At 44.9% G+C, this 23,834-nt stretch overlaps 1 protein-coding gene across 2 annotated transcripts; it reads left to right on the forward strand.

Annotated features, from left to right (window-relative positions):
* The first annotated feature begins 1,265 nt into the window (after positions 1-1,265).
* On the forward strand, positions 1,266-22,881 carry ZNF14 (zinc finger protein 14). Of its 2 annotated transcripts, XR_007721529.1 has the most exons (5): positions 1,323-1,469; positions 14,761-14,887; positions 15,099-15,159; positions 16,486-18,377; positions 21,729-22,881. XR_007721529.1 is itself a non-coding variant. In XM_050769558.1 (4 exons), exons 1-4 carry the CDS (start codon positions 1,467-1,469, stop codon positions 18,221-18,223), a joined length of 1,929 nt encoding a protein of 642 aa, XP_050625515.1. In that variant the 5' UTR covers positions 1,266-1,466; the 3' UTR covers positions 18,224-18,750. The 2 variants fall into 2 exon arrangements, 1 of the variants encoding a protein (XP_050625515.1); XM_050769558.1 differs by lacking the exon at positions 21,729-22,881 and having other exon boundaries at positions 1,266-1,469; positions 16,486-18,750.
* The last annotated feature ends 953 nt before the right edge of the window (positions 22,882-23,834 follow it).

The raw sequence follows: 23,834 nt of genomic DNA on the forward strand, positions 1-23,834 counted from the left end.
CCTGTAACCCCAGCTACTTGGGAGGCTGAGCCGTGAGGATCGCTTGAGCCCAGGAGGTGGAGTGCAGTGAGCCGAGATCGCGCCATTGCACTCCAGTGAAGCGACAGAGCAAGACTCTGTCTCAAAAATAAATAAATAAATAAATAAATAAATAAATAAATAAATAAATGGATAAATAGATCCAGATTTGTGATATCTACGTACAATAGGATATAATTCGACATTAAAAAGAAATAAATTGGGGACATGTGCAGTGGCTTATGCTCCCAGCACTTTGAGAAGCCAAAGAAGGCGGATCACCTGAGGTCAGGAGTTCCAGACCAGCCTGGCCAACATGGTGAAACTCCATCTCTACTAAAATACAAAAATTAGCCGGAGTAGTGGCGGGCACCTGTAATTCCAGCTACTCAGAAAGCTGAGGTAGGAGAATTGCTTGAACCTGGGAGGCAGAGGTTGCCGTGGCTGAGCACCACTGCACTCCAGCCTGGGCAACAAGAGCGAAACTCCATCTCCAAAGAAAACAAAAAGTAAATTGGCCAGTGGCAGTGGCTCACACCTGTAGTCCCAGCACTTTCAGAGGTTGAGGCTTGAACCTAGGAGTTCGAGACCAGCCTGGGCAACATAAGGAGACGCACATCTCTACAAAAAATTAAAAAATTAAAACAATTAATTAGCCAGGCTTGGTGGTGTGTGCCTGTGGTCCCAGATACTTAGGAGGCTCAGGTTGGAGGCTTGCTTGAGTCCAGGAGTTGAAGACTGCAGTGAGCAATGATCACACCACTGCACTTCAGCCTGGGCCACAGAGCAAAAGCCTGTCTTTTAAGAAAAAAAGAAGAGGTAAATTCTAACACATACTACAAGGTGAAGCTCGAGGACATTATGCTAAGTGAAATAAACACGTCAGAAAAGGACAAATACTTTATGATGCCATTTACATGAGATACCCCCAGTCAAATTCACGAATTCAGACAGTAGAATGGAGGTTGCAAAAGACCTTGAGGGAAGGGGTGCACGGGGAGTTGTGCAACGAGACAGGTATCAGGGTTGCAAGATGAAAACAATTCTGGAAATTGGCTTCACAATCTGAATGTATTTTAAAAGTACTGAAGAGAACACTTAAAATGGATGGGAGGCAAATAATACATTCGGCTTAAATGCAAACGTCCTGGCAGGGACAAACCGGACTGAAGCCAGGCCAGTTCAACCACGCCCCTTCCTGCTCCCTTGTCACTCAGTGACAAAGAGGCGGGGCCATTGGATCTGTCCAATCAGGACCTCAGTTGAAAAGATGGAGGGGCACGCTGCGCATGCGCAGTGCGGACGTCGCCATTCCTGGCCCCTGTCAAGATTGCGTTTCACCTGCTTCTGAGGGCGAAGGTGGCTCCGGCGCATCCTTTGTCGCGCCGTGACCTGCAGCTACTGACAGATCCATAGGGAGGACACCGGGACTTCCCGGACTCTGGGAAATGGTGAGTGTGCGGGGCCAGTGTCCGAGGGGAGGTTTCTGGTTGGAACCGTCCGTGGCCGAGGCCGGGGACCTCCTTGCAGTCAACTCCGGGGTCTGCAGACCCGGGGGCCACCACGGGCGCAGTTAGGTCCTCGGTCTTCTCCGTGGGGGCTGGACCGGCAGCCGGGAGCCCCAGCGTCCTATCCCATCCCCGCGGGGCGACCTCGGCCCCCGGCCCTGGAGCCCCTCTGTGGGCAGCTCCGCACCCGCAGCCCCGCATCTCCCCAGATTGTTCGGTGACTGCGGGAGGGTCCTGGGGAGATCCCATCTCGGTCTGTGGGGTTTGTGCGTTTAAGAATCCACTTGGCTGGAAACCTTACGAAGAATCCACGGGTGCGTTTCCTCACTTGTGATAACCGAAGCCTGGGGAGGTCCTTGCTGCCGGGATCAGGAGGACCAGAGGAGCTCCCAGAGGTTCCTGTGACTGCTCAAACGCCCCTGCTCTCATCACCAGGGACTGACTCCCCTCTAGTGCTCCCAGCATTCAAGCCTGGGGGTGTTTTTGACCTTCTGAATGTGGGCTTTCTTTTCGAACTGCAAGGAAGGGGACTCCTTATCATAACTGATCAGAAAGTTTGTGTTTCTTGCCTTTGGACTCCTTGATCAAACATTAATTCTAGCCACCCTTCATTCTAGTTTCCCTTCGCTCTGGGTAATTTTGTTCCCTTGCGTGAATGTGTGCGATTTTAATTTTCTTTGGTTTCTGGATGGAATTTATCTTGAGCTTGTTCAGGTTTTTAAAATTTTCTTGTTTGTGTTTCTTTATCCGCGTGGCTTCTACCCAAGAGATTTCTCCTATGTTGGAGTGCCATGATGATGGAAAATCTCTCTATGTCATTTCTTCCATATAAGTGGTAGGCCTTTTTTTTTTTTTTTTTTTTTTTTTTTTTTTTTTTTTTTTTGAGACGGAGTCCCGCTCTGTCGCCCAGGCTGGAGTGCAGTGGCGCGATCTCGGCTCACTGCAAGCTCTGCCTCCTGGGTTCACGCCATTCTCCTGCCTCAGCCTCCCGAGTAGCTGGGACTACAGGTGCCCGCCACCACGCCCGGCTAATTTTTTGTATTTTTAGTAGAGACAAGATTTCACCCTGTTAGCCAGGATGATCTCGATCTCCTGACCTTGTGATCCGCCCGCCTCAGCCTCCCAAAGTGCTGGGATTACAGGCGTGAGCCACTGCGGCCGGCTAAGTGGTAAGCTTTGAGATTTGTGAGAGTGATGCTTATGACATACACCACTTTGATACATTCCGATTGTAAGTGTATGTTGTGATTTTTCTTTCCTCGTGTGGTTTTAATAGGTCAGTGTGTTTTTCTCTGAGCAATTATCCAGTGGAAGGTTCCTAAGTCTAGAGTCATTGTGAGAATTTTTTTGTTTGTTTTTGTTTTTGTTTTTTTTGAGACGGAGTCTCGCTTTGTCGCCCAGGCTGGAGTGCAGTGGTGCGATCTCGGCTCACTGCAAGCTCCGCCTCCCGGGTTCACGCCATTCTCCTGCCTCCGCCTCTGAGTAGCTGGGACTACAGGCGCGCACCACCACGCCCGGCTAATTTTTTAAAAAATATTTTTAGTAGAGATGGGGTTTCACCATGTTAGCCAGGATGGTCTCGATCTCCTGACCTCGTGATCTGCCCGCCTCGGCCTCCCAAAGTGCTGGGATTACAGGCGTGAGCCATCGCACCCAGCCTGTTTTTGTTTTTTTGAGATGGAGTCTCACTCTGTCGCCCAGGCTGGAGTGCAATGGCGTGATCATGGTTCACTGCAACCTCTGCCTCCCTGGTTCAAGCAATTCTCCTGCTTCAGCCTCCCGAATAGCTGGGATTACAGGCGCCTGCCACCACGCCCGGCTAATTCTTGTATTTTTTAGCAGAGATGGGGTTTCACCATCTTGGCCAGGCTGGTCTTGAACTCCTGACCTCAGGTGATCTTCCTGCCTCAGCCTCCCAAAGTGCTGGGATTACAGGCATGAGCCACTGCACCCGGCTGATTGTGGGCATGTTTTTGATGCTGATATGTCAGTAATCTAGTTTGGGTACCATACCCTGAAAAGTGTAATATATAGTTTTTCAGAATTGGAATACTAATTATTTTTGTATAAAATAATCATCAGTAAGTAATGGTTTTCCTAAGGTGGTTATTTGTAGATCATATCTTTTATCTGTCAGTGTACTTGGGTCAAAAGCTAGTAGTGAGTCTCCTCATCTTAATTCAAGTAGGCTTAATATACATTACCTTGAATCTTCACATCCTGATGGTTTGGATGTATCCAGTTGAGCTATAGCTGCTTTATGATCTGCCAGTGTTTTGTAAATAGTTTTCCTGATTGTATTGGGTTTCTTATGTTATTCCAAGTCTGAGTTAGTAAAGTACTTCGCTTAGTACATTGGGTTTGCAGTCTTTCACCATCAAGTTTCTTAATATAAATAGATTGGTTTTTAAGATGCCTACCTTGTAATCAATATTGTAATTAAACACCTTTTGATATTCTGTGAGGTAATTTATATGAGTCATCATTGATTGTATTTCATTAAGTGTCTGTGAGATAGAGGAGAGTATGGAAGTGGTTGTTGACATGTGGGAGTTAAGTTTGTGTTTAAAATCAAACCCTGCTCTTAAGAAATAAAACTGTGGGCTGGGCACAGTGGGTCACGCCTGTAATCCCAGTACTTTTAGGAGGCCGAGGCGGGCGGATCACCTGAGGTCAGGAGTTCAAGACCACCCTGACCAACATAGCAAATCCATCTCTACTAAAAATACAAAAAAAAAACATTAGCCAGGCGTGGTGCCGCACACCTGTAATCTCAGCTACTCGGGAGGTTGAGGCAGGAGAATTAGAATTGCTTGAACCCAGGAGGCAGAGGTTGCAATGAGCTGAGATAACATCACTGTACTCCACCCTTGAGACTGTCTCGAAAAAAAAATTAAATAAATAAATAAAGGTAATTTGCATATATTGTAGCCAACTTTGCCATCCAATGTGAATTTAGCATGTGTTGTATTATGTCAAATTCTGAATGGTGCTGTGTCTGTTCATTCAGTTTGATTTGTAAAGCTTGTTGGTCTAGGTATGTGTAGCCATTTTAGTAAATTATATTGAAAAATGGGTGAGGGTAAGGTTTTTTCACCTGTAGGATGATGAAATATAGTTCTAATATATGTTAAGGTGGAAGCATATTAATGTTGGTTGCCCCTTAAAATACATGTCTCATTGAGTGGTGTTGACTCTGTACATTTTTTTTTTGTAAGTTTCTCAGTTGCGGTGTTTAACTGGTACCCTTGAAAACAAGTATATTTAAGACAACTCTGTCTACGTAATCTTTTGTTGTTTTAGCATGTGTTTCAGAAGTCGTGTGTGTAGGCCAGGCATGGTGGCTCATGCCTATAATCCCAGCACTTTGAGAAACCAAGGTGAGTGAATCACCTGTGTCAGGAGTTCGAGACCAGCCTGGCCAACGTGGCGAAACTCCGTCTCTATTGAAAATACAAAAAATTAGCTGGATGTGGTGGCAGGCGCCTGTAATTCCAGCTACTCAGGAGGCTGAGGCAGGAGAATTGCTTCAACCCAGGAGGTGGAGGTTGCAGCCAGCCGAGATTGCATCATTGCACTCTAGCCTGGATGACAGAGCAAGACTCTGTCTCAAAAAAAAAAAAAAAAAAAAATCGTGTGTGTAAAGTGATCAGGATCAGTTAAGGTTTTTGGGTGAGCCAGGCACAATGGCTCACACCTGTAATCCCAGCACTTTGGGAGGTCGAGGCAGGTGGATCTTGAGGTCAGGAGTTCCAGACCAGCCTGGCTAACATGGTAAAACCCTGTCTCTACTAAAAAATACAAAAATTAGCTGGGTGTGGTGGCAGGTGCCTGTAATCCTAGCTACTCGGGAGGCTGAGGCAGGAGAATCACTTGAACCCAGGAGGCGGAGGTTGCGGCAAGCAGAGATCACGCCACTGTACTCCAGCCTGGGCGACAGAGCAAGACTCTGCCTCGTTGGGGGGATAGAAAGATTATTGGGTGTAATCTGTTTCCAGTCTAATTCTACTAGTGAGGATTTTTTTAGTTCTGTCAAAAAATTGTGGTTCTGTCAAATAAGTTTGACTTTTGGCATGATTATAGCAAGGTTGGGGAAGGCAAAATTTCCCAAAAGTGGAAAGTTAGAGAATCATTTTAGTATGTCTTATCCTCTTCTATTATGTATCACAGTCCAATGGGTATCCCAGTGGCATTGATATTTTTTCCCGTGGAGGTCTGAAAGTTGGGTATATGTAATATGAATGGTTGGTGTGATAGCTGTGTCTGGTGTTGTACCATCTTTTAGATCTGCTTTGTAATCATAATCTTTACTTCCTTCAAGTCTGGGTTGGTACCAGAATTCATACCGAGTATCAACAAATGACTTGTAGGAGTATATATCATATTTATGCTTGTCATATTAGTTCTTCTAGTATACTTTTGTTGTTGTTGTTGTTGTTGTTGTTTGGTTTTTTTTTTTTTTGAGATGGAGTTTTGCTCTTTCGCAGTCTGGAGTGCAGTGGCTCGATCTCGGCTCACTGCAACCTCGCCTTCCAGTTTCAAGCAATTCTCCTGCCTCCTGAGCAGTTGGGATTACAGGTGCCTGCCACCACACCCAGCTAACTTTTGTATTTTTAGTAGAGTTGGGATTTCACCATGTTGGCCAGGCTGGTCTCAAACTCCTGACCTTGTGATCCACCCACTACAGCCTCTCAAAGTGCTGGGATTACAGGCAAGAGCCACCATGCCCGGCCTCAGTATATGGTTTGACTTTGGTACTTGGATTGGTGTTGGGTCTGACAGATGGCTTTTATCTAATGATCTGTTTTGTTTTGTTTTGTTTGTGTTTTTTTTTGAGACGCAGTCTCACTGTGTTGCCTAGGCTGGAGTGCAGTGGCGTGATCTCGGATCACTGCAACCTCCACCTCCTGGGTTCAGGCAATTCTCCTGCCTCAGCCTTCCAAGTAGCTGGGATTATAGGCATGAGCCACCATGCCAGCTAATTTTTGTATTTTTAGTAGAGACGGAGTTTCACCATGATGGCCAGGCTGGGTAATGGTCTGTTTTGATTGGCATGTCTGTTTCTGTGGCATTTTTCTATGTATTATGGGTGCTGTCCATTAGTTTGAGATGTTATTGAATGCTTGATTGTAGCTACATACATTGGCTGAGTTGCATTTATGTGGTTTTCTAAGGGGTATTTGGGAATGCATGCCAAGCATCTATAAAAATACATTGATTGGATGTGTGTGTAGAAACTCTTTAGGCATTCGTTTCAAATGGTCTGAGACTACATATTATTAGTCCCTTGATTTTTCTAGCAGTTGTTCAAAAAATAATATATTTTCATCAAGTACATGTTGTAGAGTGTGTTCTGGTAATCCTGTGATTTTAGGTATGAGTTGGTATTGTTGTATATCTATGTATTTGAGGCTCAGGAATTTTTATGGTGGCTTTAGAAGGAGTGGTAGGAACAGAAGTAGTAGTAGTAGTTGTTGTTGTATCTGTTATATCCCTTTTATATTCTAAAATATTTTAGGCTGCATGCATTGCCTCACACTTATAATCCCAGCACTTTGGGAAGTTGAGGCAGGAGGATGGCTTGAGACCAGCAACATAGGGAGACCCCATCGCTACTAAAAAAAAAAAAAAAAAAATTAACTATTTTAGTCCATTTGTGTCAATCCTATGTTTTATATTAATTATTGGATATGTAATATGTATCTGATTAAACATAACACTGTAACAACTAAGATATAACAGTACTCGGCCTTGAGGTTCCAAGATTAGGCCGAATAGGAACAGCTCCAGTCTACAGCTCCCAGCGTGAGCAACACAGAAGATTTCTGTGTTTCCAACTGAGGTGATTTCTGCATTTCCAACTGAGGTACTGGGTTCATCTCACTGGGGTTTGTTAGACAGTGGGTGCCACCCACAGAGCAGGGCGGGGCGTCGCCTCACCCGGGAAGCACAAGGGGTTGGGATATTCCCTTTCCTAGCCAAGGGAAGCCATGACAGATGGTATCTGAAAAATCAGGACTCTCCCACCCTAATACTGCACTTTTCCAACAGTCTTAGCAAATGGCACACCAGGAGATTATATCCCGCACCTGGCTCGGAGGGTCCCATGCCCACAGAGCCTCACTCACTGCTAGCACAGAAGTCTGAGATTGAACTGCAAGGTGGCAGCGAGGCTGGGGGAGGGGCGTCCACCATTGCTGAGGCTTGAGTAAGTAAACAAAGCGGCTGGGAAGCTGGAACTGGGTGGAGCCCACTGCAGCTCAAGGAGGCCTGCCTGCCTCTGTAGACTCCACCTCTGGGGGCAGGGCATAGCCGAACAAAAGGCAGCAGAAACTTCCCTGTCTGACAGCTTTGAAGAGAGTAGTGGTTCTCTCAACACAGAGTTTGAGATCTGAGAATAGACAGAGTGCCTCCTCAAGTGGGTCCCGGACCCCCAAGTAGCCTAACTGGGAGAGACCTCCCAGTAGGGGCTGACTGACACCTCATACAGCCAGGTGTCCCTCTGAGATGAAGCTTCCAGAGGAAGGATCAGGCAACAACATTTGCCATTCTTCAATATTTGCTGTTCTGCAGCCTGTGCTGGTGATAGGCAGGCAAACCGGGTCTCCAACAGAGCTGCAGCTGAGCATCCTCCAACAGACCTGCAGCAAACTCCAACAGACCTGCAGCTGAGGATCCTGACTGTTAGAAGGAAAACTAACAAACAGAAAGGACATCCACACCAAAACCCCATCTGTATGGCACCATCATCAAAGACCAAAGGTAGATAAAACCACGAAGATGGGGAGAAACTAGAGCAGAAAAGCTGAAAATTCTAAAAATCAGAGCACCTCTTCTTCTCCAAAGGAACGCGGCTCCTCGCCAGCAACGGAACAAAGCTGGACGGAGAATGACTTTGACGAGTTGAGAGAAGAAGGCTTCAGACGATCAGTAATAACAGACTTCTCTGAGATAAAGGAGGATGTTCAAACCCATTGCAAAGAAGCTAAAAACCTTGAAAAAAGATTAGACAAATGGCTAACTAGAATAAACAGTGTAGGGAAGACCTTAAATGACCTGATGGAGCTGAAAATCATGGCATGAGAACCACGTGATGCATGCACAAGCTTCAGTAGCTGATTTGATCAAGTGGAAGAAAGCATATCAGTGATTGAAGATCAAATGAATGAAATGAAGTGAGAAGAGAAGTTTAGAGAAAAAAGAGTAAAAAGAAATGAACAAAGCCTCCAAGAAATATGGGACTATGTGAAAAGACCAAATCTACATCTGATTAGTGTACCTGAAAGTGACAGGGAGAATGGAACCAAGTTGGAAAATACTCTTCAGGATATTATCCAGGAGAACTTCCCCAACCTAGCAAGGCAGGTCAACATTCAAATTCAGGAAATACAGAGAACGCCACAAAGATACTCCTCAAGAAGAGCAACCTCAAGACACATAACTGTCAGATTCACCAAAGTTAAAATGAAGGAAAAAATGTTAAGGGCAGCCAGGGAGAAATGTCAGGTTACCCACAAAGGGAAGCCCGTCAGACTAACAGTAGATCTCTTGGCAGAAACTCTCCTAGCCAGAAGAGAATGGGGGCCGATCTTCAACATTCTTTAAAAAAAGAATTTTCAACCCAGAATTTCATATCCAGCCAAACTGAGCTTCATAAGTGAAGGAGAAATAAAATCCTTTACAGACAAACAAATGCTGAGAGATTTTATCACCACCAGGCCGCCTTACAAGAGCTCCTGAAGGAAGCACTAAACATGGAAAGGAACAAACGGTACCAGTCACTGCAAACACATGCCAAATTGTAAAGACCGTTGATGCTAGGAAGAAACTGCATCAACTAACGAGCAAAATAACCAGCTAACATCATAATGACAGGGTCAAATTCACACATAACAATATTAACCTTAAATGTAAATGGGCTAATTGCTGCAATTAAAAGACAGACTGGCAAATTGGATAAAGAGTCAAGACCCGTCAGTGTGCTGTATTCAGGAGACCCATCTCACGTGCAGAGACACACATAGGCTCAAAATAAAGGGATGGAGGAAGATCTGCCAAGCAAATGGAAAGCAAACAAAAGCAGGGGTTACAATCCTAGTCTCCGATAAAACAGACTTTAAACTAACAAGATCAAAAGAGACAAAGAAGGCCATTATATAATGGTAAAAGGATCAATTCAACAAGAAGAGTTAACTATCCTAAGTATATATGCACCCAATATAGGAACACCCAGATTCATAAAGCAAGCCCTTAGAGACCTACAAAGAGACTTAGACTCCCAGACAATAATAATGGGAGACTTTAACACCCCACTGTCAGCATTAGACAGATCAACGAGACAGAAAGTTAAGAAGGATATCCAGGAATTGAACTCAGCTCTGCACCAAGCCGACCTAATAGACATCTACAGAACTCTCCACCCCAAATCAACAGAATAGACATTCTTCTCAGCACCACATCACACTTATTCCAAAATTGACCACACAGTTGGAAGTAAAGCACTCCTCAGCAAATGTAAAAGAACAGAAATGATAACAAACTGTCTCTCAGACCACAGTGCAATCAAACTAGAAGTCAGGATTAAGAAACTCACTCAAAACCGCTCAACTACATGGAAACTGAACAACCTGCTCCTGAACGACTATGGGTACATAATGAAATGAAGGCAGAAATAAAGATGTTCTTTGAAACCAATGAGAACAAAGACACAACATACCAGAATCTCTGGGACACATTTAAAGCACTGTGTAGAGGGAAATTTATGGCACTAAATGCTCACAAGAGAAAGCAGGAAAGATCTAAAATTGACACCCTAACACCACAATTAAAAGAACTAGAGAAGCAAGAGCAAACACATTCAAAAGCTAGCAAAAGGCAAGAAATAACTAAGATCAGAGCTGATTTTTTTTTTTTTTTTTTGAGATGGAATCTCGCTGTGTCGCCCAGGCTGGAGTGCAGTGGCCGGATCTCAGCTCACTGCAAGCTCTGCCTCCCGGGTTTACGCCATTCTCCTGCCTCAGCCTCCCAAGTAGTTGGGACTACAGACGCCCGCCATCTCGCCCGGCTAGTTTTTTGTATTTTTTAGTAGAGACGGGGTTTCACCGTGTTAGGCAGGATGGTCTCGATCTCCTGACCTCGTGATCCACCCGTCTGGGCCTCCCAAAGTGCTGGGATTACAGGCTTGAGCCACCGTGCCCGGCCAGCTGATTTTTTTTTTTTTTTTTTTTTTTTTGAGACGGAGTCTCGCTCTGTCACCCAGGCTGGAGTGCAGTGGCCAGATCTCAGCTCACTGCAAGCTCCGCCTCCCGGGTTCATGCCATTCTCCTGCCTCAGCCTCCCGAGTAGCTGGGACTACAGGCGCCCGTCACCTCACCCGGCTAATTTTTTGTATTTTTTAGTAGAGATGGGGTTTCACCATATTAGCCAGGATGGTCTCGATCTCCTGACCTCGTGATCCGCCCGTCTCGGCCTCCCTTTGGTGTCCTTGCTTTTCTCTCTCCTGTCATCTTTGGGGTTCTCTAGACACTTGCAAATAAAGTCTGAAACATGCAGAAGGAAACTGCAATATTCTTTCATTGCAGCCACTTGTTTTTAAACAGAAACCCTAATGACAATACTGGTAAGCTGTAGGTGGAAGGGAAACATGTTATAGTCCTATGATTTGATCTCAGTCTTTTAGTGAGCCTGTGCCCCTGAGCTGCAATGTTTTGTAATATGATATGATTGGTCTTTGTATGTGATTCCTAGCACAGAGCTCCTAAATCTCTTGAATTTCACAAGTGAGAAGGGTGAAAGGATCCTCCTTATTTGCAAAGTAGCACTCTTAGGAGATCCTAGATGACTTTAGGATTAGGAATGGTGACCACAAAGACCCACCCTTGAACTTTCAGCCCTAGCCCCCAGCCTCACAAAAGAAAAGAGGAGTGGCGATTGAATTAATCATTAGTGTGTAATGATTTAATCAATCATATCTATCTGATGGGACCTTCATAAATATTGGGGCTCTGAGAACTTCCATGTTGGTGAACATATTGAGGTGCCGTGAGGATGGCACACCCAGGGAATGCATGGAAACTTCCCACCTCCTCCCCATACCGACCAATGGGCCTCTTCCACTTGGCTGTTCGTGAGTTGTATGTTTTGTAATTAAACCGGTGATGCTAAGGAAGTCACTCTCCTGACTTCTGAGGGAGGCCCTAGTGAATTATTGAACTATAAAGGGTGTTGTGAGAACTCCAGATTTGTAGTTGGCATATAGAAGCATGGGTGGCCTGGGCACCCCACTGTGTGACTTGCATCTGACATGGGGGCAGTCTTATGGGACTGAGTCCTTAACCTACGGAGTCTGACTAATTCTGGGTACTTAAAATTGAATTATATTTTAGGGCACAGTCGATGTCAGAGAGTTGGAGAATGGTGTTGGAAAAGACACCTTGTATTGGTGTTGGGAAGACAAAAAACGGTTCACTTTCACACATGCTTCTGTGTCCCTGCCCCCAGGTCACATAGGCTTTGGCAAAATCCTAGTAGGTTAGGCTTTTGTTGAAATGGATTTTTTTGAGAACAGGCCTTCTTAAGAAAAACATGATGATCTGGGACTATTATAAAATTGTTACTTTTCCTATTTGTCTCTCAAATTTTAGAGAGAAAACTTTGCCTTATGACTCTCAATTCTTTTTTTTTTTTTTTTTTTTTTTTTTTTGAGACGGAGTCTGGCTCTGTCGCCCGGGCTGGAGTGCAGTGGCCGGATCTCAGCTCACTGCAAGCTCCGCCCCCCGGGTTCCCGCCATTCTCCTGACTCAGCCTCCTGAGTAGATGGGACTACAGGCGCCGCCACCACGCCCGGCTAGTTTTTTGTATTTTTTTTTTAGTAGAGACGGGGTTTCACCGTGTTCGCCAGGATGGTCTCGATCTCCTAACCTCGTGATCCGCCCGTCTCGGCCTCCCAAAGTGCTGGGATTACAGGCTTGAGCCACCACGCCCGGCCGACTCTCAATTCTTTAATGGATCTAAGAAGAGTAATTGATTTGATATTTGTTTATTTTTTACTTGCACGACTGGGAATGACAATTTCTACGTTCCTTACTTGTAAGACCCGAAATTGGAAGTCTCTGACTTCATTTTTTTGTGATGTTTGATGGATGATCACTTTAAAATCTCATTCTTGCCAGGCATGGCGACTCATGCCTATAATCCCAGCACTTTGGGAAGCGGAGGCAGGCAGATTGCTTGAGCCCAGGAGTTCAAGACCAACCTGGCCAACATTGTGAAACCCTGTCTCTACTAAAAACACAAAAATTAGACAGGTGTGGTGGTGCACACCTGTAATCCCAGCTACTCAGGAGGCTGAGGCACAAGAATCGCTTGAACCCAGGAGACGAAGGTTGCAGTGAGCCGAGATCACGCTACAGCACTCCAACCTGGGCAACAGCGAAACTCGGTCTCAAAAAAAATGAAATAAAATAAAATCTCATTCCTCCTTTTCCACTATATACCCCACATCCAGATATGATAGGAAGAAAGCCTGGGTCACCCTCATTTGGTGCTGGTGAGACATCCAATCCACATTAGCCCCTGCCTGTATGCATGAACTCCCACACTAGCCCACTCCCTAACCTCAGTGAAAACCCCAAGCCAGCCTAACCGCTCTTCCCAAGATCTCAAGTATACACGTAATAAACCTTCTCCTGGTGTAGGGATTTTGTAGGGGCCTAAGTTGCCATACGTTCCTCCTCAGGCCTGAGCTCTAACTTCCCAGTAACCTGCTAGATCCATGAAATATGAGAGAGACAAAAGGAAGAACTGAGCCTGTGATAAATATTACACAAACAAGTTGAAATTAATACTTCTGCAAAGGAATATTTTCATTCAGCCAGCTAGATTTGAGTACTCATAGTAGAACAGAAATTAAAAGAAATTTTAAAGATGTGTGAGCAAAACCTCAGTTGTATGTAAGGAAAACCAGTTCCCCCTGAGGAAGAGAAAGAGCTGAAGTCCTTTAAAAATTGACTGCCTGTTTTTCTGTGGCTAGTGAGCCTTATCTCTCCCTTTCCCAGGCATTGTGAAGACTCTGTTTCTCTAGCTGTGCAGCTGCAAGGTCACTAAACAGATAATCTCAAGTCGTAAAACATGTTGTTCCTTGAAAAGTAAGAAATAATGTAATGCATGTCTTAATTGAATAACTGTCTTTGTTTCTCACTTTTGTCCCCCTGCACAAATCTCCCCCCACCCCACGAAATACTGAAAAGGTAGCTTGACTCTTTGCTCGAGGCTCAGTCCTTTAGATGTTAATCCAACTGGGTCAGTGCACCTAAGTAATTAAATAATTCCTCCTCAACGTGTCAATCTCTCTGATTCCTTAATAATCCCACTGCAGTAGTGGCCCGAGTCCTTCAGGACTTGGCCAGCAGCTCCTCATGACAATTTAGCTTTCCACAGGCCTCCTGGCCTCTCGTTTGTTGATGGGAATAAAAGAAAAGCCTACCGTTCTTGAAGGTGTATTTATTTATTAAAACCTTATATCCAGATTGATTCCATGTTTAATGAAATGCTGAGTAAGATGCTTCATAAGGTAGGAAATGAGTTTCTCACAAGGGATTAGAGGTCTTAAAATTTGTTTCATTTGTATAGCATTTCTCTTACTTTTCCAATGTGAGCTTGAGTCCACCTTTAGAGAACAATAAAGTTCCAAATAATCACAGTAAAAATATAGAAGTAATTGATCAGGCACAGTGGCTCACGCCTGTAATCCTAGCACTTTGGGAGGCCGGGGGGTGGGGCAAATTGCCTGCGCTCAGGAGTTCGAGACCAGCCTGGCCAACATGGCAAAACCCTGTCTCTACTAAAAATGCAAAAAATTAGCTGGGTGTGGTGGCACACACCTGTAGTCCCAGCTACTCAGGAGGCTGAGGCACAAGAATCATTTGACCTCCAGAGGCGGAGGTTGCAGTGAGCCAAGATCAGACCACTGAACTCCAGCCTGGGCAATAAAGCAAGACTCTGTTTCAAAAAACGAAAAAGAAAAAAGAAAAAAATAGAAGTAATTTCTGTGTGTTCACGATCGCATGAATTTTATGAGGAAGTCAGTGTGGACAGTTGTAGTTCTGACAGCCGAGTCATACACCAGGTGTTTGGAGAACACAGAATTGTATGGGAACTTCTTATAAATTGAGTATAGATCCCCAGTACCACCAGTCTTACCCATCCTCCTGTAAACATATGTGGAATGTTTCAGAACTCAGTCTCCTTTGAGGATGTGGCTGTGAACTTCACCCTGGAGGAGTGGGCTTTGCTGGATTCTTCACAGAAAAAGCTCTACGAAGATGTGATGCAGGAGACCTTCAAAAACCTGGTCTGTCTAGGTAAGGATATCAACATTTCTCTCCTCAGTTAAATATAGAACACAGAACAAGTGTTTCTTGCTTGACACCTGTGTTCCAAGATTTGAAATGTGGAAAGGGAATCTTTCGGTGATTGAATCAGACAGAGTCACAGCTAATCATGAAACTAGACTGTAATGATTTTCTGTAGTTTGTAATAATTTATAACGGTGTTTCTGGGTGTGCATTTTAGGAAAAAAGTGGGAAGACCAGGACATTGAAGATGACCACAGAAACCAGGGGAGAAATCGAAGGTGAGTTGCATCCACAGAAGAATAGCGGCCCGTGGGGGAATTTCAGAAGAAAGCAGGCAAAACAATTAAGCACAGCTTCAAATTTAGTTATTCCTAGAAAACTTTCACTGAAAATGTTTTCTTAAAAACATCATAGATGTTCAGGATGTGAAAAATAAATCACGTTGAAATAGCATTTAGAAAATCCTTCTATAAATATGATTCTTTTGGCCAGGCACAGTAGTTCGTGCAGGTAATCCCAGCGGTTTGGGAGGCTGAGGTAGGAGGATCACTTGAGGCCAGGAATTCAAGACCAGCCTGGGTAACATAACAAGACCTCATCTGGGGAAAAAAAAAAAAAAGGCTGGGCGTGGTGGCTCACACCTGTATTCCCAGCACTTTGGGAGGCCAAGGGGGCGGATTACGAGGTCAGGAGATCGAGACCATCCTGACTAACATAGTGAAACCCATCTCTACTAAAAATACAAAAAAAAAAAAAAATTAGCCAGGCATGGTGGCAGGCGCCTGTAGTCCCAGCTACTCAGGAGGCTGAGGTAGTAGAATGGCGTGAACCTGGGAGGCGGAGATTGCAGTGAGCCGAGATCGTGCCGTTGCACTCCAGCCTGGGCAACAGAGCGAGACTCCATCTCAAAAAAAAAAAAAAAAAGGCCTGGCACGGTGGCTCATACCTGTAATCCTAGCACTTTGGGAGGCCAAGGCAGGCGGATTACCTGAGGTCAGGAGTTCAAGACCAGCCTGGCCAACATGGCAAAACCCCATCTCCACTAAAAATACAAAAATTAGCCGGCCGTGGTAGTGTGCTCCTATAATCCCAGCTACTCAGGAGGCTGAGGCAGGAAAATCGCTGGAACCCAGGAGGCAGAGGCTGCAGTGAGCCTAGATCACACCACTGCGCTCCAGCCTGAGTGACAGAGCAAGACTCTGTCTAAAAAAAAAAAAAAAAGAAAAGCATTAGCCAGGCATGCTGGCACGCATCTATAGCGCATCTATAGTCCCAGCTGCTCAGGAGGCTGAGATGGGAGGATTGGTTGAGCCCAGGAATTCAAGGCTTCACTGAGCTGTGATCGTGCCACTGCACTCCAGCCTGGGTGAGAGAATGAGACTCCATCTCTTATTTAAACAAAACAAACAAAAAAATTGACTGTTTTGATCATAACTACAGTTGAGTCTTCTTCCAGAGCATTGAATATATTAACTTTCAAACAATTCAGACAGTGCAGATATCCTACACTTCCTCCGAAAATGGTTAAAATGTAATTCTCATACCTACTAATAAATACAAAATAATTTAAAAGCCACTGATAATGTACTGCTCATTTTTTACAGATGTCATATGGTTGAGAGACTCTGTGAAAGTAGAAAAGGTAGCAAATGTGGAGAAACCACAAGCCAGATGCCAAATGTTAATATCAACAAGGAAACTTCTACTGGAGCAAAACCACATGAATGCAGCTTTTGTGGGAAAGACTTCATGCATCATTCATCCCTTAATAGGCACATGAGATCTCACATTGGACAGAAACCAAATGAGTATCAGGAATATGAAAAGCAACCATGTAAACGTAAAGCGGTTGGGAAAACCTTCAGTTATCGCCACTGCGTTAGCAAACATGAAAGAACTCACACTGGAGGGAAGCCCTATGAATGTAAACAATGTGGGAAAGCCTTTATATATTACCAGCCTTTTCAAAGACATGAAAGGATTCATGCTGGAGAGAAACCCTATGAATGTAAGCAATGTGGAAAAACCTTTATATATTACCAGTCTTTTCAAAAACATGCTCACACTGGAAAGAAACCCTATGAATGTAAACAGTGTGGGAAAGCCTTTATATGTTACCAATCTTTTCAAAGACATGAAAGGACTCACACTGGAGAGAAACCCTATGAATGTAAGCAATGTGGTAAGGCCTTCAGTTGTCCCACATACTTTCGAACTCATGAAAGAACCCATACTGGAGAAAAACCCTACAAGTGTAAAGAATGTGGTAAAGCTTTCAGTTTTCTCAGTTCTTTTCGAAGGCATAAAAGGACTCACAGTGGAGAGAAACCCTATGAATGTAAAGAATGTGGAAAAGCCTTCTTTTATTCTGCAAGCTTTCAAGCACATGTAATAACACACACTGGGGCTCGACCTTATAAATGTAAAGAATGTGGGAAAGCCTTCAACTCTTCTAATTCCTGTCGAGTGCATGAAAGAACTCATATTGGAGAAAAACCATATGAATGTAAACAGTGTGGCAAATCATTCAGTTGGTCCATTTCTCTTCGAATGCATGAAAGAACTCATACTGGAGAGAAACCCTATGAATGTAAACAGTGTCATAAAACCTTCAGTTTTTCAAGCTCCCTTCGAGAACACGAAACAACTCACACTGGAGAGAAACCCTATGAATGTAAACAATGTGGGAAAGCCTTCCGTTTTTCAAGTTCCCTTCAAAGACATGAAAGGACTCACAGTGCAGAAAAACCCTATGAATGTAAACAGTGTGGGAAAGCCTTCAGGTGTTCAAGTTATTTTCGAATTCATGAAAGGTCGCACACTGGAGAGAAACCCTATGAATGTAAACAGTGTGGAAAAGTTTTCATTCGTTCCAGTTCCTTTCGACTGCATGAAAGGACACACACTGGAGAGAAACCCTATGAATGTAAACTATGTGGGAAAGCCTTCAGTTTTTCAAGTTCCCTTCGAGAACATGAAAAAATTCACACTGGGAATAAACCGTTTGAATGTAAGCGGTGTGGTAAGGCCTTCCTTCGTTCCAGTCAAATTCGATTGCATGAAAGGACTCACACTGGAGAGAAACCGTATCAGTGTAAACAATGTGGAAAAGCCTTCATTTCTTCCAGTAAATTTCGAATGCATGAGAGAACTCACACAGGAGAGAAACCCTATCGATGTAAACAATGTGGGAAAGCCTTCAGATTTTCAAGTTCTGTTCGAATTCATGAAAGGTCTCACACTGGAGAGAAACCTTATGAATGCAAACAATGTGGAAAAGCCTTCATTTCTTCCAGTCACTTTCGACTGCATGAAAGGACTCATATGGGAGAGAAAGCCTAAGAATATAAGCAACATTCTGAAGCCTTCAGTTTTTCCAGCTCCTTCTGAATACACGAAAGAGTTCATACTGGACAAAAGCTGTGTGAATACAAACATTGTTTTAAAGCCCTGGATTGTTCCAGTTTCTTTTGAACACATGAAAGAAGTCCCACTGGTGAGAAACCATATGAATGTAAACATTGTGATTAATCCTTCAGTTGACCTAATTCATTTCTTTTTTTTTTTTTTTTTTGAGACAGAGTCTCGCTCTGTCGCCCAGGCTGGAGTGCAGTGGCCGGATCTCAGCTCACTGCAAGCTCCGCCTCCCGGGTTTACGCCATTCTCCTGCCTCCGCCTCCCGGGTAGCTGGGACTACAGGCGCCCGCCACCTTGCCCGGCTAGCTTTTTGTATTTTTTTAGTAGAGACGGGGTTTCACCGTGTTAGCCAGGATGGTCTCGATCTCCTGACCTCGTGATCCGCCCGTCTTGGCCTCCCAAAGTGCTGGGATTACAGGCTTGAGCCACCGTGCCCGGCCGCCGACCTAATTCATTTCTTTTTTTTTTTTTTTTTTTCTGAGACGGAGTCTTGCTCTGTCGCCCAGGCTGGGGTGCAGTGGCCGGATCTCAGCTCACTGCAAGCTCCACCTCCCGGGTTTATGCCATTCTCCTGCCTCAGCCTCCTGAGTAGCTGGGACTACAGGCGCCCACCACCTCGCCCGGCTAGTTTTTTGTATTTTTTAGTAGAGATGGGGTTTCACCATGTTAGCCAGGATGATCTTGATCTCCTGACCTCGTGATCCACCCGTCTCGGCCTCCCAAAGTGCTGGGATTACAGGCTTGAGCCACCGCGCCCGGCCCCTAATTCATTTCAAAGACAGGACTCCTGCTGCAGTGAAATCTGTTTTTTTGTTTTTTGTTTTTTAAAAGGCCAAGCTTGGTGGCCCATGCCTGTAGTCCCAGCACGTTGGGAGGCCAAGGCAGGCAGATCATTTGAGATCAGAAGTTTGAGACCAGCTTGGTCAACATGGTGAAACCCCATGTCTACTAAAAATTACAAAAAAATTAGCCAGGCATGGTAGTGCATACCTCTAATCTCAGCTGCTCAGGAGGCTAAGGCAGGAGAAATTGCTTGAACATGGAGGCAGAAGTTGCAGGGAGCTGAGATCACACCACTGCACCCCAGCTTGGGCAACAGAATGAGACACTGTCTCAAGAAAAAAAAAAGTGGGAAAATCTTCAACTGTCCTCTGGAGTGTGAATATATGAAAAGACTCAGAGTAGGGTAAAAGTCTATAAATGTGCCGGGCGCGGTGGCTCAAGCCTGTAATCCCAGCACTTTGGGAGGCCGAGACGGGCGGATCACGAGGTCAGGAGATCGAGACCATCCTGGCTAACACAGTGAAACCCCGTCTCTACTAAAAATACAAAATCTTAGCCGGGCGAGGTGGCAGGCGCCTGTAGTCCCAGCTACTCGGGAGGCTGAGGCAGGAGAATGGCGTGAACCTGGGAGGCGGAGCTTGCAGTGAGCTGAGATCCGGCCACTGCACTCCAGCCTGGGCGACAGAGCAAGACTCCATCTCAAAAAAAAAAAAAAAAAAAAAAGTCTATAAATGTAAGAAATTTGGGAAAGCCTTCACACAGCCTTTTGAGCACACATGAGAATGTATACTGGAGAGAAACCCTATATATATTAAGAATGTGGGAAATTCTTCATCCTAGTTCTTTTGTTGTTGTTGATGATACAAAAATATTTTCATTTAATAAAGATTGTCAGGTTATATTTAATGAGAAAGTATCACGTAAACAGCCCAGTAATAAAATTTTATTCTTATAAATTATTTTATTTTTCTTTTTTGTTTTTTTTTGAGACGGAGTCTGGCTCTCTCGCCCAGGCTGGAGTGCAGTGGCCGGATCTCAGCTCACTGCAAGCTCCGCCTTCCAGGTTCACGCCATTCTCCTGCCTCAGCCTCCCGAGTAGCTGGGACTACAGGCGCCTGCCACCTCGCCTGGCTAGTTTTTTGTATTTTTTTAGTAGAGACGGGGTTTCACCGTGTTAGCCAGGATGGTCTCGATCTCCTGACCTCGTGATCCACCCGTCTCGGCCTCCCAAAGTGCTGGGATTACAGGCTTGAGCCACCACGCCCGGCCTATTTTTCTTTAAAATTGGAACATATTCTTATTATGCTTTCCAAAGGACATTGATTTAGATGTGACTCATTCTTCAGTGGATTCTACAGAAGAAATCATATGAGAGCTAATTTCCAATTCAGCAACAGCATTTTTTACTTCTGCAGTTATTTTTTTCTATCCAATCTGGCTGAGTCTTTGTTGAGTAGTTCATGCTGCTATTTGAAGTCCCTGGGTGTGAGGTAGGGATCCTTAAGTTTTCTCTCATAATATGTCCTCTGTTGAGACCTACACTGTTAAGATTTTCAACACAAGATAACTCTTGGACTGGCCTTGTAAAAATGGAGAGTAAACATTTGACCCACTTTGTCTGTAGAAGCTTGGTGCAGACTTCTGCTAATATCTCATTTGTTCTGTAGATGGACTTCTAATTTTTGTCTCTCTTGTCTTGCTCTTTCTTCAGTCTCCCATTTAAACTTCTCTACATATTCTATATCATGTTCATTTCCATATGACTTTTCAGATTTACTACTTCTGTTACAGTCTTGCCAATGCACCACAGTATAGCAGTTTTTTGTTTTCTGAGGTAGTATGTGGAGTTCTTTGTCTTACTTCCAAGAATATTAAGGAATGCAGACACAAGGGTGAGATTGGAGCAAAAGTTTAATAAGCAAAGAAAGAAAGCTCTCCACTGCACTCCAGCCTGGGCGACAGAGCGAGACTCCGTATCAAAAAAAAAAAAAGAAAAAAAAAAGAAAGAAAGCTCTCCGCAGCAGAGAGTGGAGCCCAAATGGATTGCCCACTATGAGGCTGGGTCTGGGATTTTTATAGACTGGAAAGGGGAAGAAATGTGCTGACTAGTCTGAAGGCTGTCTTGGCAAAGCATGATTCAGCCTGGCCCAGGACCTTGGCCTGGGATCAATCAGAGGCTGAAGTGATGATTCATAGAGGCTAAAGAATGTCTAAAAAAAGAAAGTGCCCACCAGAACCCACCAGAGCCCACCAGGTATATGCCCATAAAAGGAGTACAGGCTATTTCCTGGAAGCCCACTAGTTACACAAAGGATGAAGGCATTTGTATGTTGGGCCTTGTTCCTTTCTTTAAGTGAGCTAAAGGTTTGTGCAAGTTTCCTCATCTGAGTGGGCTAAAAGTTCTATCTGTGCAGCTGTGGGCATATCTCTAGGCACGACTCCCTGTGCTAATTATTATTATTTTTTAATCCAATCAGAGAACTTGTGATATATGGGAAGAAGGCACTAACCAGTGGGTCAGGGGCTCTCCAAAATCCCTTCCCTTGCTGTTTACCTAAGGCAAGCTAGCTAACTCCTCTCACTTCTTGTTCTAACACCTTTTTATTCTTCTCAAATTCTTTACATTTCTGATGTATCGTTTTTGTAGGTAATAATTCCTGTTGAAGAACTTGATTGTTTTCAGCCAGATATAGACATTTTGAAGATGCACCTTCCAGTTCTGCTGTAAGATTATCAATCTTATATCTTTTTAATCTGAATATTCATTTCAAGTTGACTGATTTTTAAATATCCATGGAAACTAAACTCTTCAGTTTCATATTCATTTAACTTCTTTTCTGTCATTGCTTTCTTATGCATCCTAGTTCATTTTGAAACCATGAAACCATGCACACATTTAAGAGCAGCTTCTTGATTGTAAGCAATATGGAAATGTCTTCAATTACATATGCAACCCTTTCCACCACCTTAGGATGAATTGAAGGACTGAGGAGGGAGGACTTGGGTCCCAACAGGCCTTTCTTGGAACCTAGTCTGAAGTTAAGAAACACTCCCAGCCCTTAGCTCACATATGTGACTGCACAGAATTGAGAGGGCTCCCACAATCTGCCTTTAACCTTTCATCAATGTCCTTGGTTCAGATCTTTGGGGATGCTGTGGTTCTGAAAACAAAGGTGCATCCCACAGTTCTCCAATGGGATCTGCCCGCGGACACCCTAATTCATGGTTGTCAGCATCATGTTATTCCAAGGCTGTCAGGAGGTCACGTCCAGCTCCGTTTCCCATCCAAACCCACACTGTAGATTCTTGCTGGTCAATGTGTTTAAAAGTTTACACTAAGGCTGGGCACGGTGGCTCATACCTGTAATCCCAGCACTTTGGGAGGTCAAGGCAGGCAGATCGCGAGGTCAGGAGATTGAGACCATCCTGGCTAACGTGGTGAAACCCCGTCTCTACTAAATACAAAAAATTAGCCAGGTGTGATGGCATGTGCCTGTTATCCCAGCTACTCAGGAGGCTGAGGCAGAAGAATCGCTTGAATTTGGGAGGCAGAGGTTGCAGTGAGCCAAGATCACACCACTGCACTCCAGCCTGGGTGACAGAGACTCTGCCTCAATAAATAAATAAAAGTTCACACTAGAACGTTTCTCTGTGACAACCCAGGTAGCTCTAAAGTGACAGGCTGGAAGAAGCCGTGGCAGAATGTGTGTCATGGGACACATGCCCCTTGACCATACAAGATCCACTGTCCCATAACCACCAGCTCTGCACCAACCACCACAGAAGCCTCAAAACCAACAGTGGCATCACAGAGACGTAGCCCTACCATGTCCCAGCTACAGGACACAGTCAGACGAGATCAGGCACGTTCAGGGTGGTATGGCCATAGACTGCAGGACACAATCAAACTTCTTACCTTCCCTAACTTGCCCACCACAGATTTTCTGGCACATTCCACCTGGCTCGGGCACTGACAGTGACGAGGTCTTCTCGCCTCTGTGCGTGTCACGTGTGCTGCTGCAGGGCTGGTTTCATAGCCTGGCCTCCAAGGCCAGCACTTACTGCTTTGTGGAACAGAACCCACCCTGCAGAACTCCAGCCTTGTGGTATACGGGAGGCCGCCATGTCAGAGAGGTGCCACTGGCCATGGAGCCCACTCACTTCATGTCACTCCCAGAATGCAAAGTGTACTGAACTCGCAAGAAACTGTGTCCTGACAGCACCGAAGAGTTCCTTCTTTGCTGAGCTGTGCAGCCATGGTAGGTGTCAGGCCCTTCCTTTGGTGGAGGCAGTGCCCGCTGTTACCTGGATAGCAAGTCAGAGTGTCCTGCCAGGGATGTGGCAGGAATGAGGGAAACCAGCTCACCATCCAACCTCACAACAACTTCCTGTCTTTCCCTGGATACCAGAAGTGATATTTCTGTCACTTCAAGATGTTTAGTCTGAGTTTTGTAGGCCTCCGTCCTACCCCAACAGCAGATGTGGGTCGGGGGCAGCCTTGCAAGGCTTGAGCATGGTGGGGTCCCGTGGGGCCATCTGGAGCGAGGTCTGCTGGCAGATGTGCCCTTAGTGGAGGTGAGCGCTACCAGGAAGAGCTCAGAGGAGGGCGTGCGGCTGAGCCATGAGATCCACACCTTTGCTGCCCTCACTGTGCTCTCAGTGGAAAAGCAAACGGACACAGGGTCAAGTCATGAGGGATGTTCCTGGAATCATCTACAATTTATAACAGTTGAAGGATTGAAGCAGCAGTATC

The sequence above is a fragment of the Macaca thibetana genome, chromosome 19 (genome assembly GCF_024542745.1).
Source record: "Macaca thibetana thibetana isolate TM-01 chromosome 19, ASM2454274v1, whole genome shotgun sequence".
NCBI classification, from domain to species: domain Eukaryota; kingdom Metazoa; phylum Chordata; class Mammalia; order Primates; family Cercopithecidae; genus Macaca; species Macaca thibetana.

Coding starts and splice junctions, on each gene's coding strand:
- ZNF14 (XM_050769558.1), top strand. Junction 14,888..15,098: donor CAAAAACCTGGTCTGTCTAG/GTAAGGATATCA, acceptor TGTGCATTTTAG/GAAAAAAGTGGGAAGACCAG. Junction 15,160..16,485: donor AACCAGGGGAGAAATCGAAG/GTGAGTTGCATC, acceptor CATTTTTTACAG/ATGTCATATGGTTGAGAGAC.